Source organism: Zerene cesonia, chromosome 18 (assembly GCF_012273895.1).
Source record: "Zerene cesonia ecotype Mississippi chromosome 18, Zerene_cesonia_1.1, whole genome shotgun sequence".
Taxonomy (NCBI): Eukaryota; Metazoa; Arthropoda; class Insecta; order Lepidoptera; family Pieridae; genus Zerene; species Zerene cesonia.
This window is the reverse complement of record NC_052119.1, coordinates 4404822-4421874: the sequence shown is the minus strand read 5'-3', so window position 1 is coordinate 4421874 and position 17053 is coordinate 4404822. Positions and strand designations below refer to the sequence as shown.

The window sequence follows — 17053 nt, the reverse complement described above, 5'->3', positions numbered from 1 at the left end:
CCAGGGAAGCTATAATATTAGGGTTATTGATTACTGAAAAAATCTTATTTATTAATATTAAATTGAAAAAAAAGATAGAAAAAACTCATTATTATTACAAAGATTGTTATATCATAAATAAAGACACAGTATTTTTCATGATTATTCCGGAAGTTCTGGTTTTATAGAACACTAGCTTTTCGCCCGCGGCTTCGCCCGCGTAGAATTCGCTTATATCGCGCGACATGGTAAGGAGTATTTTCTTCACATTAATAAGTATGGTTTGTTCTTTCCCACGTTTAGCTCCATCTTCATACCAAGTTTCATCAAAATCGGTTTGACAATAACAAACATTCATACAAACTTTCATCCCCTCTTTCAACCCTTTCTACCCTTTTTTCGCGATAAAAAGTATCCTATGTCCTTTCCCAAGTTCAGTTCTATCTTCATACCAAATTTTATCAAAATCGGTTCAGTGGTTTAGGCATGAAAGCGTAACAGACAGACAGACAGACAGAGTTACATTTGCATTTATAATATTAGTAGGGATTAGTAGGGATAAATAATCTTTTATATTTTATTTATTCAGCTCTTTGTGATTAATTGTAAATAGTACCACCATTTTCTGCAATGTAGTAAATATGCAGAGTTATTGTGTAAATAAAAATTTATATTTTTATGAATAAGCTGTGCCGCACGATTTTACTCGCGGAAGAACCAGCTAGCAAAACCAATTAGTTCTAAAGTTTATGTTATGGTACATAAACTACATCACTACGAAGTATAATCAAAATTTGTTTAGTGGTTTTTGCATGAAAGAGTAACAAACACATGGATATTTGTAACTTTTTATAATGGCAAATATCCATACATTCTCACAAATTTTTTCGTTTGTAATAAAATGGATTAAAATTATCTAGTGCAAAGGAATTTGCTCAATGTATCACAGCATCTTTATTGATAATTCGCACCCACACGATGTCTTTGTGAGTTATTTATCATTGTGCGAAACAGTTAAAGTATAAAAATTAAACTAAAATATTATCGAGACGCTTAAAAACAAAGCCATTAGTTACAATGTCACATTGCTTAATATTCAAAGTGTCATTTAAATCCTAGATTTATATTAATTATTTTAGAATAACTAAACAACGATTGCATGTATGCTGTTCTTGCTGTTTAAATTATACATATAATTAATTTTTAACAGAAAACTAAACTGCCTTTAAATTGTTAAAACTATTTTAATGGTTATCACATTAAAAAAGAGAATCATAAAAATCCGTTCACCAAGTTAAAAGTTATCAGTTTAAAAACACAAAGAAATACAGTCGAATTGATACCCTCCTTCTTTTTTGAAGTCGGTTGAAAACTTGCCGTGATAATGATAATTGTTATGTGGGATGCCAATTTGTCTGGCTACGTTACAGTTTCATTCAAGAGTTCAATAACCTCATCAGAATCTAGAAATATGCTAAATTGAGATTCCACACAAAGCAGTCTAGCTCTAACATATTTTTCTGTCATTATGCATCATTATCATTTAAATACCCACCTAATAATTGCAAATGATTTGTTTACGGTTTAATAAATACAGTTATTTTTAATTAACATGAATCATGCAATAATTAAATAGAATACAAAATATTACCCTCGATATAACTAAAGACGCAGCATCAAATCCCCAGCAATCTAATATCTGAGCAAATATAGTCAGTAATCTTCTATCTTCCATTTTTCTATAAGTTTCTATAGGGATACTCTATGCCTTATAATTGTAATATTTTTAAATATTTGTAAGTTACCTAGAAATATATATGCAGCTACATAGTAATGGAGGTATTGCGAATACTTTTGGAAAATTCTTAATAACTATATTTTGTAAAAATATGATTGACACAATACGGAAACCGCGCATTTCTTATAAATATGAAACAATAAGCGCTGCTTTCATAAGCACATAGCTTATAATAATTTTATAGCTATAATTTCATTTGAATGATTTAATATGATTTATTTATATTTCAGTCAATACCAGCGGGTGGTATGACGATGTGGTTGAATCTGAGCAAAAAAAGCAAAGTGCGGCGTCAGGGTGTGGTCAAAGTGCGGTTTAATTTCTCATCCGAGAAGAATTCGCAAGTGGCTGCGCAGGAGCATAGACATTTGTTAAGGATACTGCTGCTGCATGAGCTTGAGAGTTCAAAGGTCTGTAGTTTTAACTGTACGTCGTACGAATTGTTTTATATCGAGTATATGTATAAAAAATAGTAATAAGTGAGATCACCTTATCATCTAAATTTTCGTTATTAACGCTATATAGACACAAATTATTAAATTTGTATCTATCTGAATATCAATCTATATAACATATTTATTATTTTTGGCGGTTTTATACTTTTTTCGTGTTAAGTAAACATTGATTACTAATTATCCATCAGGTAGCACCATACTGGTGGTGCGGTAACTTCAGTGCACCAGCTGAGGGCATCCTCACGCAGCACGCGGCGCAAAGCGGGCTGACACAAGCGGACAACATGCTGGCGCAATGGCTGGTCTACTGCGCCGTCACTGTGGACCATCCGCTTAGCTTCGCCCTGTTCAATAACCTGCTGGAAAAGATCGCTAAACCTTTGCAGAGTGGTAAGATAAATTTTAATTACTCATTAAGTCTCAGTGCTGTCGAAAATCGTGGAATTAAGAAATTAATATTACCGTATTACCGAAACATTTTCATAAATGTTAACTACCATACGCTCGACCCGGCTCCGCCCGGATATCAAGATTTCTGTTTTATTCCAAGGAGCATTTAATCAGGATAAATAGTATCCTATCACCCAAGTCAGCTCATACCCTTTCTGTATAACAAATTTCATCAAAATCCGTTCAGTGGTTCCAGCATGATTGATGGTCAAACATCCAAACAAACAAACTTTCACATTTATAATTTAGTGTGATGTGGTTGATTATTGCCAAGGTGTTAGTAAATATTTCCAATTATTACTAATTGGTTGTTCAAATTCAAATTTAATAATATGCCACTCAACTTGTCAAACAATTTGTTCAAATGATGGAAATTATTTGTTTGATTTAATATGGCTAATTGAAATATTTTATGTGTGCTTAAATTTATCTTTCGTAAACTTTGTCTTTTGTATATGTAGAAATAACTTTCAAAAGTACGTTATTTAATAAAATAGCGTTTTCAGCGGAAATATAATTATACCTTTTTAACAAAAATTGATAATATGGTTACAAAAATTTAAATAGAATCTCATTATATAGGCGTATAGATTGTATATGCATAGATAATTAAGCAAAAATAATTTTCAGGTCTAGTAAGCGAAGAGGACGTAAAGTTATTTTGGGATGGCACTAAAAAACTCCTCCCAACTTGCTATAGCCATATCAGGAAATTAAGAAAAAAGACTGCCGGTGATAAAACTGTTATGAAAACACTACGGGAAGTTTTAAGGATACTCTACAAATTATCCTCATTTGATGTACCAGAAACGATTGATTTGTTCCCGGTCAACCTTTATGGTTGGTTAAAAGAGAAAAGCGATGGCAGCAAATTGACCATTTCGGATGTTTTGAACCAAGCGGCCATTCAGGGCGCCGCGGATTGGTTCGTACATATCTTAGACAACAATGAGTGTAAGGACAAAACAGAAGATTCTAGACTGCAGCATTTAATAAGGGTTATACAATTGGTGCGTTCGGATTTACAGCGCGCTATCGAATATTTTGATAGGGTTTTTGTTGAGTGAGTATTGGTTTTTTTTGGTTATTTTTTATTGGTTATTATAAAAAATGTGTTATATTAGTGTTAAAATGCTTCTATGTTCAAAAATATGTCATATTACATATCATTAACTATTTTTTGAGTAAATGCTGCTTTAAATTTATTATAATTATTTGAAAATTATTAATAAGTTATCTTAATTTAACAGGGTAATGAGTTTCCCTTACTCAAAAATACTGTACGGAGTGTACGAAGATAAAATAGCTTCTCTCGTTGAGCCAGAAGTGTTGCAAGTGTGTAAAAGCTTGAAAAGGCTAAGATATAGCGAGGGTTCGACCAATAGTGTGCATTTAGCTGGAGGTTTGAATGGAGAGACTGGTATGGGAACTCCTGATGTCGGTTCAGAACCATTGGCCATGGGAACCACGCTGTTTGAACTGTATTTGGCATTGCAGAGGTTCTTAACGTGAGTATTTACTTTTGATAACTAACTTTCCGCCCGCGGCATCGCCCGTGCGGTGCAATTAATTAGATAATATGAATTCATTAATTATTAAGTTTCCACGGGAATGAGATAAAGATTTTAACAAAAACAAGACTCTTTTATAGATGATAAGGCCGCCTTTTGTGCTGTATATTTTAGCATAAGTTTTTGCTGTACCTATTGTTGTTATGTTGGCAGCACAACAAAGGATTTAAAATAAATAAATATAAAATAGTGTTTAATTTTTAGTTTTATAGCATTGAAATGCTTTATAAATGAGAAATTTTGAAAGAATAGAAAAAAATTCTCATATATAAACTAGTGGTTATCCCCGCGTTTGAAATTTTACCCTATACAAATGAGTAGGTACATGTGTTTCTTTTTTAATAACCTCCGTTTCAATATTGCTTCCACCCGTAATAGGTTATATTGAAGATGACCTATTCGAAAACATGGTAACTTTTGATCGTTTTCTTGTTCCTAAGCATGTAAATAAAGAAGCGACGTGCAATGAACAATCAATCCTAATTTGTAGATTTAGGATTAAGATCTTACTTTGCAACCGGCCGTTATTGTACTTTTACGCATTGTTACATATTTAGTACACATATAAGCACTCTGTAGTCCTTGACTACATATACTACAAGTGTGTAAATTTCATATTCCTCTATCAAGGTAATATTCGTGAAAAGAAGGTCAATTTTGCTTCACATACCGTGTTATATATAAATATGTTTTTTTTTTTCAGATTAGGGCAAGGTCTAAATGAAGCTGAGTGGAGTTCTTATTCAATATCCAAATTCCACTCTTGGTTTTTCGGCGGAGTGGCACAATGGCTCGACATAGCCGCTTTCAAAGCGCTCACTCGTATAGAAAAAGCTGTAGAGCTGGACAATTTAGTGCCAGTTGACTCTAATGTTAAATACAGCAGTTCTGGAGTGGACACATTGGCTATTTTCTACCAGATAAAGATATTTTGGCAGCAATTAGCCTGGCCGGATGTGGAAGGATGTTACACTTTTGTTGCTAAGATTATTGATGTAAGTTTCTTTTGTTTGAATGATTGATGAAATATTTAAGAATTAAAATTATAGAATTGCATATTATTCTCACGTCTAAAAATAATGAACAATATGAAAATGTTATGAGTTAAAATTTAGTCCTTATGGACGAAATACGTTAATTGAAATAGACATTTAATAAGTTAATAAGGCTCTATTCAACCTTTCAACACTTATGTACCTTAGATATGGTTACACATATGTTCTTCATAAAGTTTTATTATTACTAATTTCCTAAATATATTTTCCAGGACATCTGTCGCTGTTGCGTGTTCTATTCGGACAAAATGGCGACGCGCGTAGAGAGCGTGGGCACTGTAACGTCCGTGTACGAAGAGCGGTTCGAAGTGACAACCGAGTGGTGTGTCGCCATCAATAATATAGACTATGTGCGGCAGAGTTTGCAGCCGTTCGTGCAAGAGCTGGGAATGGACGAGATCATACAGAAGATGTGTGAGACACGAACGCCGTTGGAGGCTCAGAGGTAAATCCCTGCCAAAGTTGACAGCAAAGATTACCAGACTTGGGCTATTATAGTTGACCGCTAAGATTTTCACCATTTGTGGTCAACAATGTCTTTTTTATGTCATCATCGGCTATGGAGCTAATGGTAATATGAACATTTGGAGATGCGTACGGTTGATTGCAGACCTTACGCCTCTACAAATGAATTTCTGACTTTAAATGGGAAAGGGATTAAGAAAGGATTGACGAGAGGAATATAGATAAAGACTGGGAAGGGCAGAGAGAAGAAAACCGAACGAAACATAGCAGTATGCTATTCCGCGTCGGTCTTCTGTGAGGGTGTGGTACTTCCCCGGTGCGAGCTGGCCCTATTCGTGCCGAAGCGTACTCGACTACCAGATACCAAATGTAGAGTAGCACTTAATAAAAACCTTATTTTATTAAAATTTTTATCTTATAAGCGTATGACCTTGGCTACTGGTTAAGCGCTATTGACTCATGTATAAAATAAAAGAGGCGGGGAAACAATGTGTATGCACATTGTATATAAATTACTTCGATCATCGTATTTGCATATGTGTGTACCTACACTTCATAATTTAAGATCAGAATGGAAAACTGCAACTTGATGATGAGAACTTGCTTTTGGTCCAATGTCGGGTTTAATAGATCTAAAATTACTTTTTAATTATTCTAAAAAATACAAGTCTTTTATGATATAAATAGGAATATTTATCGAATTTAATTTGCGTAATATATCGTTTACACTGTATATATACAAACACTATTTATTTCAGGTGCAGAGATACGTTGCATAATGTGATAGCTAATGCAATAGATACGGTCAAAAATAAAATTGTAGAATTACTGGAAGTAATGATTAGAAAGGTATGTATCTAGTACAGATGAAAGTAAATTTAAGATGAAATCAAAATTATAAAGGTGTTGTCTGTTATTGTCATCAGCTTACTTAACTTCTCTTAAATTCCTAATATAATAAATGCGAAAGACCATCCGGGGGTTCCCCACGGGTACGAAACGGTGTGGGCAGAAACCCGGGATAGTCTATCTTTGATTACCGCGCGGGTGAGGCCGCGGGCGGAAACTAGAGATTACAAGATGTCATTCAATTTCACAGATGATGCCATCAATAACTAGGTTCCTGATGGAAGGAGCAGAATTACTGCACCAAGATTGTTCGAGCATGGACCGTGTGATGCGATACCTCGAAGCCAATCTGGACACTTTGTACCAGCACTTGAATAATGAGAACTTTTCTAGAACTCTCGATATCGTGTGGGAGCAGTTGGGAGAAGTTCTATATGAGTTGATACAAGCAAATCTGGAGGTACCGCGTTTGTATTTTTTTTTTTCTAACTAACGTTCTTTATTCTTTGTATTAATATTTCATTTTAATCACATTTTTTTTATTATTAATATCCTTGGTCTAGTGAAAAGTACAAAATTATATGTTTGTATGTTACTGTAATTATTTTTTGTACATAATATTTTTTAGATATTTCTTGTTTATATTTGTTGTAAATTTTTAATTACTTCTTTAAAAAAATTAAGTATCAACACATCTGTGTATATCATACGTAGTTTATGTATTCACTAGATCATTTTTTATATTAACAATTGTTTATTAATATCTTACTAACTCCCAGCGTTTTAATTGTAGAAAGAGACAGTTGCTACTCGTATTCGCTTGTTTAGATTACGATTTAGCAAAAACAAAGTTACGCCAATGAACTTAACCTTTCGGGTAAATAATTGGTATATGTTGCACGCGTGATTAATGCACATTAAATATAATTTATTTGCATTTCATCATTAACTTTTTTTTTATTTATTTTGTTGTTGTTTGATAGCACCGCAGGGCAAAGATAACACGGTATATCGACCCGAGACGATTGACCAAATCAGCCGCCGCCAACTTAGACGCGGTAAACCATAGATTACAGAGCACCTTGTTTATGTTCTGTTTGTTTATCTGTGCTGTATATCCTCTAGGCTCGCATGGTCCCTGTGTTTGGTGTATTTTTTATTATATATGTCATTTGGGAGATCTTTTATGTACCTATTCACAGCAGGCTTTGAAGGGGCGTTGCAAATGGGTGTGGTACAAATACGAAATACATTGTTTTTTTGAATATCAGCACGGTTACGAAAATATATAAACAATAGAATTCACAAGTTCACAGATTTTAGCTTATTATGGGATGTCGTGTGTCAGAACATACACGAGTTCATTTAATATTTCAACTTATTAAGGCAATTCATTTAAATAGTAACACAATTTGAAGCCTGTCACAGGGAACGTGCATTATATTATCATATTTGCATATGCTGTCATTCTAGCCATTCAAATAATTAATTTGCTTTTGTTTGTCTTGTTACTGGAGTCATGTACAGGGAAAGACGGTCGGTTCCGCTGTGTATGTGCAATTTGTATGTGGCTTTAGAATACGATAGAATAGTTTGTATATACGCTTTCTTTTAGTTGAGATGAATATACTATGAATGAATAATATACACGGAATGGGCATGTTTTTATTTATTCGGAAATAAGAATGATCATCCGCGTCATGATGTCTTGATGAAGATTATTTTTCCTTTTTATTCAGTTGGTCTTGAAATATTCATATATTTTTGCATTTACTATCCAACTCTTTCTAGACTAGAAACCACATTAAAAACATTTAAGATAGTGATATTAAGTCAGTAACGTAAGTCGATTATAAGTGAACAAACCATACACAACAGAATTGCAAAGAATTCAATTTTCTATCGAAAAATCTATTACGATCTCGACTTCCGCTGCTGACCGTACCCACAAGCCGCATCTAAAACTAACGGCATTTCCAGAAACGTCGACCGCCGGCATTCTTCTCGAACCTCCACGAATGCCTCAAGATAATGATTCGATCGTTCCGACAAGATAACAAGGAGATATATTCGTCTGATACGCTCAAACGGGTGGAGTACTTGCTGAAGTTACACGGTATGGAGACTCGGGAACTGATACACCAGTACCACTTGGAGAGGTGGCAGGAACAGCAGGCGGTTAGCGAGCCCAAGATGGGCTTGCTGACCGTACGCGCGCAGTTCATTGAGAACAACCTCAAGATAGAGATCATGAATGCTAGGAATTTGGTCGCCACGGACTCTAATGGTAAGCTGTTTGTTTACATCTGTCGTGGGAATGTGTTTTGTAACTATTGCTTTTTTTGTAGACATATTTTTTTTTCTTAGGAATTTCAATCAAAATAATGGTAGTGATGCGTTTTTAAAAGTTATAATTAATGTATCGTGTGTATTTATGTACGTTATGTATTTGTGTAAACCTTCTCATTTTAATAGAAATAAACAATCAGCTTTGTATACAATGAATCTTATATTTTGTTAATTTCAGGTTTATGTGATTCGTATGTCCGTGTGGCGCTGTTGCCCGAAGACACATTTGCAAATGTTGAAAAGCCTAAAACTCAAACGCACAATAAGAATCTCTTCCCCTTGTATGATGAAATGTTTGTAATGTAAGTAGGATTTGTGTACTTGATAGAAAAACTTATATGAAATTAATTGATATAAAATATTAAGCTTATACATTATCGTTAAAATAAAATCAAATTGGAGAATTACCCTTGTCCAATTATTTTTAGAAACGTAATTAAATGTTAAAACAAAAGATTCCTTCTGCTATTGTACTGTTTTGACACGTGGTTAATTATAAATAAATATAGCAATGAAACAAATACGAGCTATTTATATTAATTGAATTTTTTTAATTCATTCATTCATTCAAGTAATAAAAATGAATTTGAAATGTGTTGGAATTCAATCATATCACTCTACCACACACCAAATAATCTATTTTGAAAGTACATATATGTCTTTAATACTTTATTGTTAGTTAACTATAAAAAAACTTAATATATTACCACATACTAAAGAACGTCTATATTGAAAGTACAAACATGTCTTACTACTTAACTACTAGCTAACTAAAAAAACGTCTTAAATATTTCACTGCTCGAAAAGAAAAATTCAAATAATAATGAACATCCTCAGGCCGCTGTCCCCCGAGCAGCGCCGCACCCAGGACGGTCTGCTGCACTTCGTGGTCAAGGACAAGGACATGTTCAGCGTGAGCAACACGTTCGTGGGCGAGGCCTACGTGCACTTCAGCGAGGTGCCCGCCACGCCCGCGCCCATCGGCAGCCTGCCGCAGCAGCACCTGCCGCTCTCCAGGCCGGGGAATATCGGTGTGTATACCACATACCACATGCAGGGTGTCCCGCTGATGGATGCTAACAGGAATTTATGAAATTAAATTCTTTATTGCTTATAAAAACAAGCAAGCAGAACATAAAATTAAGAGTAAGCAAAAGGCGGCCTTATCGCTAGGTAGCGCTCTCTACCAGGCAACCCTTAATGTAGCAGGAAAAAATACATATGTATGTTAAAATTGTGGGTGGGCAAAATAAAGAAATTGAGAAAACTGAGGATAGCAAAGTAAAGTTTTAAAATATATATTTATACATATTATATACGTATATACATACTTACATAAAATATAATAAGTTATAGTATTTAATACGCTGATTGCGTTTAAAAGTACTCATAAAATGGGAATATCGGTAAGAATATACAGGGTGTCCCGCCGATACGTGCTCAAATGAACTTATAGCATTTAATACGATAATCACGTTAAAGATGCTCAAAAAATTCCCGATGTAGGTTTTTTTTCTATTGGATGAATTTTTGAAACTCTCTGTGCACCCATTAATGGTCACCCATCCACTTTTGCCAGCCGCACGCACACTTGCGTGCGTATGTTTTCATAGACACGATGTTCATATATGCCGGCGGATAACATAGATGTTAATAAAAATCAAATAAAAATGTTGTATGTTGTGTTGTTGTTTAAGAATTATACATAAATATTTGTCTATTTAGATGGCGACGCTATCAAAGCCCTGGAGTCAAGGCAAGGCGACAAACAAGCGAGGGACTTCGTTAAGAAACAGAGACAAAAGATGCCAAGTAAACAGTTCTTTTCGTTGGGCTGAATGTAGATTTATACGCACAAGAAACACTGGATACTTTTAAAACTACAATGTATATAGATGTAATGTAATCTTATGTGTGATTTAGTTGTGGTTGTGTAGATGCAATAATTTTGCCAGTTTATATGTACGTAAATATTAATATTGTCGCAATTGCGTGTGTTGTATTTGTATGGAATCGTACTTTTTGTCATAATAATTAAATTCTCAAGCAATCAACTCATATCGTGATTAAATTTGTTATAATTTTCCAGACAATAATTATTTTATATTCGCTGGTACTTTTTATGTAAACTCGTTAATTAAAAAAAAAAATGCCGTCAATAAGTATTTTGTAGAGTACATAATTGTTGAATTTTATTAATTTCAGATTATATACACTGAGTTGTAGTAAATTAATTGAAAATAATACATTTTTTCGTGCTAAAATTCCTATTGCGTAACGAAGGTGCTTATTCCTAAGATAAAAAAGTACTAAATGTAATGTAGTCTTAACTAGTTATAAAATATCTTGCAATAAAATCATGATTATATTAATTTATAAGACCATTAACATCGTGTAGCAAACACGTAGACTGACAGTTCATATTTTATGATTATAATAACTTGTTTTCCAAATTGAAACGTCCGAACAGCATTATTTTATCTGTTCACGAATCTCAAACTAAATTGTATGAAAAAAAAAACTTTATTTATTTGTAATTCGAAGTGAGATACGATATTATGTTTTGTGTCGAGTTTTAGATCTCAAATTTATGAGTGGTTTTATATTTGGTCGGTTGCATTTCTCATCAAAGAAACGATTATTGTTTCGTCCTCAGACTTCATAGAATGTCAATTAGGAAACGGCTAACATTTATCATACTGGGCTATGATATAATGTAATGGAAAAACGCTTTAGTATTAAAAGAATACTTGCCAATTTACTAAATAATAAATGGATCGAATAAGGAATGTTTTAATACTTTTAAAAGTGGTAGCAATAAATATTATGCAAATAATGTGCGCCCAGTAAAAATCGGAATAACTACCTATACTTAACTAAATTAATTTCAAGTATAGAAACAATCAAACCTTCTATATATAATAAAAAAGATGAGATTTTTTAAAATTTAGTAGTGTGACTGATTCTCCGGGTAGCTAGTCCGATAAATATACAGAAAAATTTATGTAGTTGTTGTTCTGTGATACACAAACGTGCCTTACGTAATATTTATTTATATAATATTTATTATAATAAATTATCATTACTGCGCACGTTCAGCTTTTCTGTATTATTGCCTGATACTAAATGCAAATTTTATAAAAGATTTCTTTTTATATACATCGTTTCTGTTTCTTTATTTATTATATTCTGTGTCATATTTTATTTATTCGTCAATAAAGCTGTTTAAATGCAAATTCGTGCTATTATTTCTTATATGTCTTTGTTCCATATTATTTACCCGGATGATGCAGATTTGTAACCGTATCGTTGAATAAATTATTGGCTATCGAATAACAACAAATATTTGACATTGCCGACTTTAACGTCGCATTAATTTCTTTTAGAGGTCATCCACCGTTTTACTGAATTCTGTTTAAATGACAAGGGTTCTTGTAATTTTTCTCGCCTGATTGCTATTGGTTCCGTGTTTTAATTTTTAGTCATATTTTGGGTTTCTTTTCTAAGTAAAGAAACTAAATAAGTATACAATTATAGAGACAAATGATAACCGGTTAAGACATTTTATGGATTCAGTCTAACTCTTTTTAAATATCTACAGAGCTTAGTTTTAATCTAGACGCATAATTTAAAATTTAAATCGACGAGAAGCCTAACGATATTTAAATATTCGAAAAGTAAACGGCAGATATTGACCGTATAATTTTAAGCTCGAAGATTATGGTAATCCAGTTGATAATGGCTGCGTTTCCGAAATGAAAGCAACTAATCTCCCCAAAACTGTTTAAGATAACAGCGTAACAAACAAATTGAAAAACATTTAAATAATCCGTTATTTTGTACGTTATAAGAGCTATAAAGTACAGGTTGTTATGTACGTCAATATAAACTTATAGCAAATTAATTACATAAGACGCCAGGAGCTGACGAACTTTTCAAAGGTGTTATTACTTCGTGCATATAAAGCGATAATAACTGTTACGCTGCCCAGCATTTGATCTTACTCTGTATATTCATTGTTATACGACACGGGATTGACTTTTTTATAGTTGTTATATAATTTTTTGATTGCTGTGTATGTTAAGAGTAAAGTGTAGATAAGTGGATGCAACTGAAAAATTATATCAAATTTAAATAATGTATTGTCTAAGTTCAGGCAATATTTTTATATATTATATCTACGTAATGCAACACTTGCAATGTTTTGGTGGGCCGCCGGAGAGTGTTATACCTATAACTAATATTATAAAAGTCAAATTAGCTATCTATCTGTGTTTCTTTTTCTTACTTAAAACAATAGTTAATAATTGATTTCTATAATCGCTTTATTTCAATTAGAATGTTAAATTTGAAAATTTATAAATGTAAAAAACGTCTCGCCGTAAACATGTGAGTGACATGTATGAAAAATTTTATTAAGATGCAAATTTCTCATTAAATCTGAAAGGAAACATTTCACGATTGATTAACATACAAATGTGTACAGCATCAGCTTTTTAAAGTAAATTTAAAAATGAATCGCAAAAAATAACATTTCAACATCGACCTTCGTCACTCGGCCGCTTCATTCAAAATTAAAATCAAATTAATTAAAATGTCATCGAACAAAGGGCCAATTAGACGTGCCGGGCGTTGGTGGCGTGGAAACGTGGTACCGAATGTAACATCTGAGCGCACGGCGGCTCGTTTCATGTGCCCCCTCGCTTTGATCGCGCCGCGCCGACAATCCGCCTGACTACTTATCGGTTCAGATTTATTGTGAATCGGAGGCTGTGGGCCGCGGGGAATCGCACTCGGCACTACCCTACGCTACTCAACGTACACCGCTTACGATGCCTATTCATGCGGACTGTCAGGGACAAAAGTGTTTCGCGCGTTAATTAGCCGCTTGCGGCGTTTGTCTTGTTTTTATATAGTGTCTATACAATTCAGGCAAGCAAAAATACAGACAAACAACTAATTCTGTACTGGTTTTTATACACGTAAGGTACTACCTTAATGCACATGACATATGTAATGAACTATGTGATGTAGGTTGGACCCAGAATTTCTTTTTAAATGTTTAAACACTATGTACTCGTATTACCCTCTTAGCAGTTTTATTTTAGAGATTTAGGTGTTTAAAGTTTGCTTGTGAGGTTAAAATGCGACGGATATTTCCAAATAATTTCAGATGGAGAACGTTATTAGAGAAGCATAAAAATACATGACAGAAAATACTATAAAATAGTGTCTAAGAGGAATAATCTTATCTAGATGAGTGTACATGTAAGCGTCACCGGGAATGACCAAAGCATTTTTTGCGGACATCAGCAACTCCGGTAGCGAGTCGATTGGAGAGCTTGTAAAAAGACTACCATTATTTCTTGCTCGGACGCAAGGTGACTAGCAATTTATTACTTGGTGCCATTGTTTGCGTATTGCTTCGTTACTTTTATACTATTTTAGCGGTCTGTCCTATCCATTTGTGAAATGGGGTCACTGGGTTCTCTGTTCTCTATGTGTAAAGAAAAAAGCCTATTTTTTGTACATAATTAACAAAACAAAAAATATGAAACAGTAAATCGTAGTAAGCAGATGGACATTTATCGTTTTATTACCTACAAGCTATAAAAATAAAACTATAATAAAATAAATGAGGCTAACAGTGTAAGCGAGGCTTTTTGTGGCATTATTTACTATCCGTAACAATTTAATAAACAGCGATTAAAGAACGCATAAAAAGTATGATAAGCTTATTGTTATGGAAAATGAGTTGTATAATAGTCTTTTATATTAAATCGCTTTAAAAGGATCGTTCCGACTAACATAATGGGATTGAATAATAAGCCATAAAGATTTTGAATGTGCGTTCAATTCCGCCTTGTTTGTAAGAAGTAGCGCACATTTCTTTTAAGCGTTCTGATTTATTATACGGATAGTTAGATGTTGTATCGGGAGTCGATAAAATAAGTTTAATGAGAGCGGCTCGTATATCAGAGTCGGCATCATAAAGGTGGGTACCAACTGTCAAAGGGCTTATTGTGGCGGCTTGGCTTTATGATGGCATTTTTACAGGCAGGTACAAGCTTTGAACGCTTACTAAGCCGCCCGCCAATTATATTCTACTTAACTGAATCCACATCATCTGTTTTGTGCGTAGTATAAATTGTAAAAAGACTTTTACTACGGTAATGTTGCGTATTGCGTATATACAAAATACTATGTAATATAAATGCTTTTATTATTACAAGTTATTATTTATATTTTGAGCGATCTCTTATGCCTCTATATATCGGAGCTTTGTTGCAGTTAGACGTAGTCTGTCTGCAAACATCGCGTCGGATCTTTTACTTTATCTTCGATACAAATTGTCATGCTAGTGTATTAGATAAATTATGTAAAATGTTAAACTTGGTTTCAAACCCTTTATATACAAATTTTAAAGCATTTTTAATAATTATACCCTTCGCCCATAAAACTAAAACATAAGTTATTTTTTATTTTTAGTCATTATGGTTATTGACATATTCTTCATCACAGTACAGAAAAGTAATTTTAATTACATTTTGAAATGAAATAGTCACACCGATCTAGTAAATACATAATTTATTAAATATGAAATGTTTGGTAGAGAATTTTGTATAATATTGTAAATAGTGTTCAATAAAATGCATCAACTCTAAAACAGCTCAAATAAACTTGGAAATTATTTTATGAAACATTAGTTATTTTACATTAAGTGCATCAGACAGTTTAATTTTATTAATAATAAAATGCATAAAATGCTTGTCAAATCCGTACAATTTGAGCTCCATTTTGAAAGTAAGGTTAGTTTCGTTTCGTAAATTTAGTGAAGAATTATGAGATTAAGCTTAAATAAACATCTTCTATTAATGCTAAGCTTAGAGCAGCGAGGCTAGTTATTCAAGGGAAAATATCACTGATAGACACTTCAGGAGCTTTATCTATCTTAATGCTTCCTAGAATCACTTACATTGACTTGTTATTTTGTATAACTTAATGATCATACTTTAAGTAGTTACTATTATATTTAAACCTCTCACATCGTACCGACTTATATTTTTAAATGTTACACATTGAAGTTAATCTTAACTGAAGAGATTGTACCCAGGAATCCAAATGTAATTTTAACGAGCCAGCGACTAGAAAAAAAGCGCGTTCCATCATTAATTTTTTTTAAATGTAGAATTGAAATTTGTTAATGTAGAGTCTCCAGTTAATGAGTCACTGTTAGTTTGGTTACTCATTTTTGTGAGACTTATTTAAATGCAATAATAGTTATTATTGCATATATCGCGGGTTAAGCATAAAGTGCAATTTTTTTTCAGCTGAAATTTACTACGTCCCTCACATCAACATCTATTATATTATGCGTAATATTGCAAGTTTTTATGAAGCAATTAATTCATAAGCTATGGTATGTTCATATTTTTATAAGTGCCCATTAGACTAAAAAATACAAAAAATAATGAACGGTCAGGTACGCACCTGTTGTCGGAACGTTCGCAAAAAGCAATAAAACTGAATAAGGTGCAAAATTATGTTCGGGAGATACACGTGTGTACATAGCGTAGCTAATTCGTCAGAGGGCGGAACAGTCCTTAGGCGCTAGGGATGTGCTAACTTATTGATAATGGCACGATGTTATAAATTTTATCGATGGCATGATTTTGGAGTGTCAATGAACTATGCGATGAGTTATTTTATATGAATATTGATTCTTGGGACAGCCTATCTGAAAGAATTTTATGCGTGGTATTCTTACCACGCATCAAATTCTTTATTTATCTACGTATATATTGGATTAAACATAAAATTACAAGTAAAATTAAGAATATTTACTCGGTACTGCCTTTTTTTATCTGAATACGTGTATATCTATGATAAAGACTAAAGAATGAGTATTGCATAGAAAGCTAGATGTTTTGTAAAGTTTATTAAACACTCATTAAATTACTATGGTACGGTCCGAGAGGAGGATCGTTAGTCGATATTGGAAATTGTGAGCGCTACATCACTGCGGGGCGCATATTACCGCAGCGTTTCGGCGCACGGAGGCTGTTGACAGGTGGGGGGTGC

General features: G+C 33.3%; 1 protein-coding gene across 7 annotated transcripts in view; it reads left to right on the top strand.

Moving 5' to 3' along the window:
- The window catches only part of LOC119833934 (protein unc-13 homolog 4B), a 33956-nt gene extending 21749 nt beyond the window's left edge, over window positions 1-12207 (top strand). For 5 of the 7 annotated variants that reach the window (XM_038358170.1, XM_038358175.1, XM_038358174.1 and 2 more), the window contains 14 exons: window positions 2008-2187; window positions 2421-2622; window positions 3313-3745; window positions 3933-4190; window positions 4957-5248; window positions 5521-5753; window positions 6532-6622; window positions 6873-7082; window positions 7416-7499; window positions 7606-7680; window positions 8603-8909; window positions 9150-9273; window positions 9809-10002; window positions 10697-12207. In XM_038358170.1, the coding sequence (XP_038214098.1) occupies window positions 2008-2187; window positions 2421-2622; window positions 3313-3745; window positions 3933-4190; window positions 4957-5248; window positions 5521-5753; window positions 6532-6622; window positions 6873-7082; window positions 7416-7499; window positions 7606-7680; window positions 8603-8909; window positions 9150-9273; window positions 9809-10002; window positions 10697-10809 (2796 nt within the window). In that variant the 3' untranslated portion in view covers window positions 10810-12207. The remainder of the gene's footprint in view (window positions 1-2007; window positions 2188-2420; window positions 2623-3312; window positions 3746-3932; window positions 4191-4956; window positions 5249-5520; window positions 5754-6531; window positions 6623-6872; window positions 7083-7415; window positions 7500-7605; window positions 7681-8602; window positions 8910-9149; window positions 9274-9808; window positions 10003-10696) is intronic. The other 2 variants (XM_038358172.1, XM_038358173.1) reach the window with 2 other exon arrangements.
- Window positions 12208-17053: the final 4846 nt, after the last annotated feature.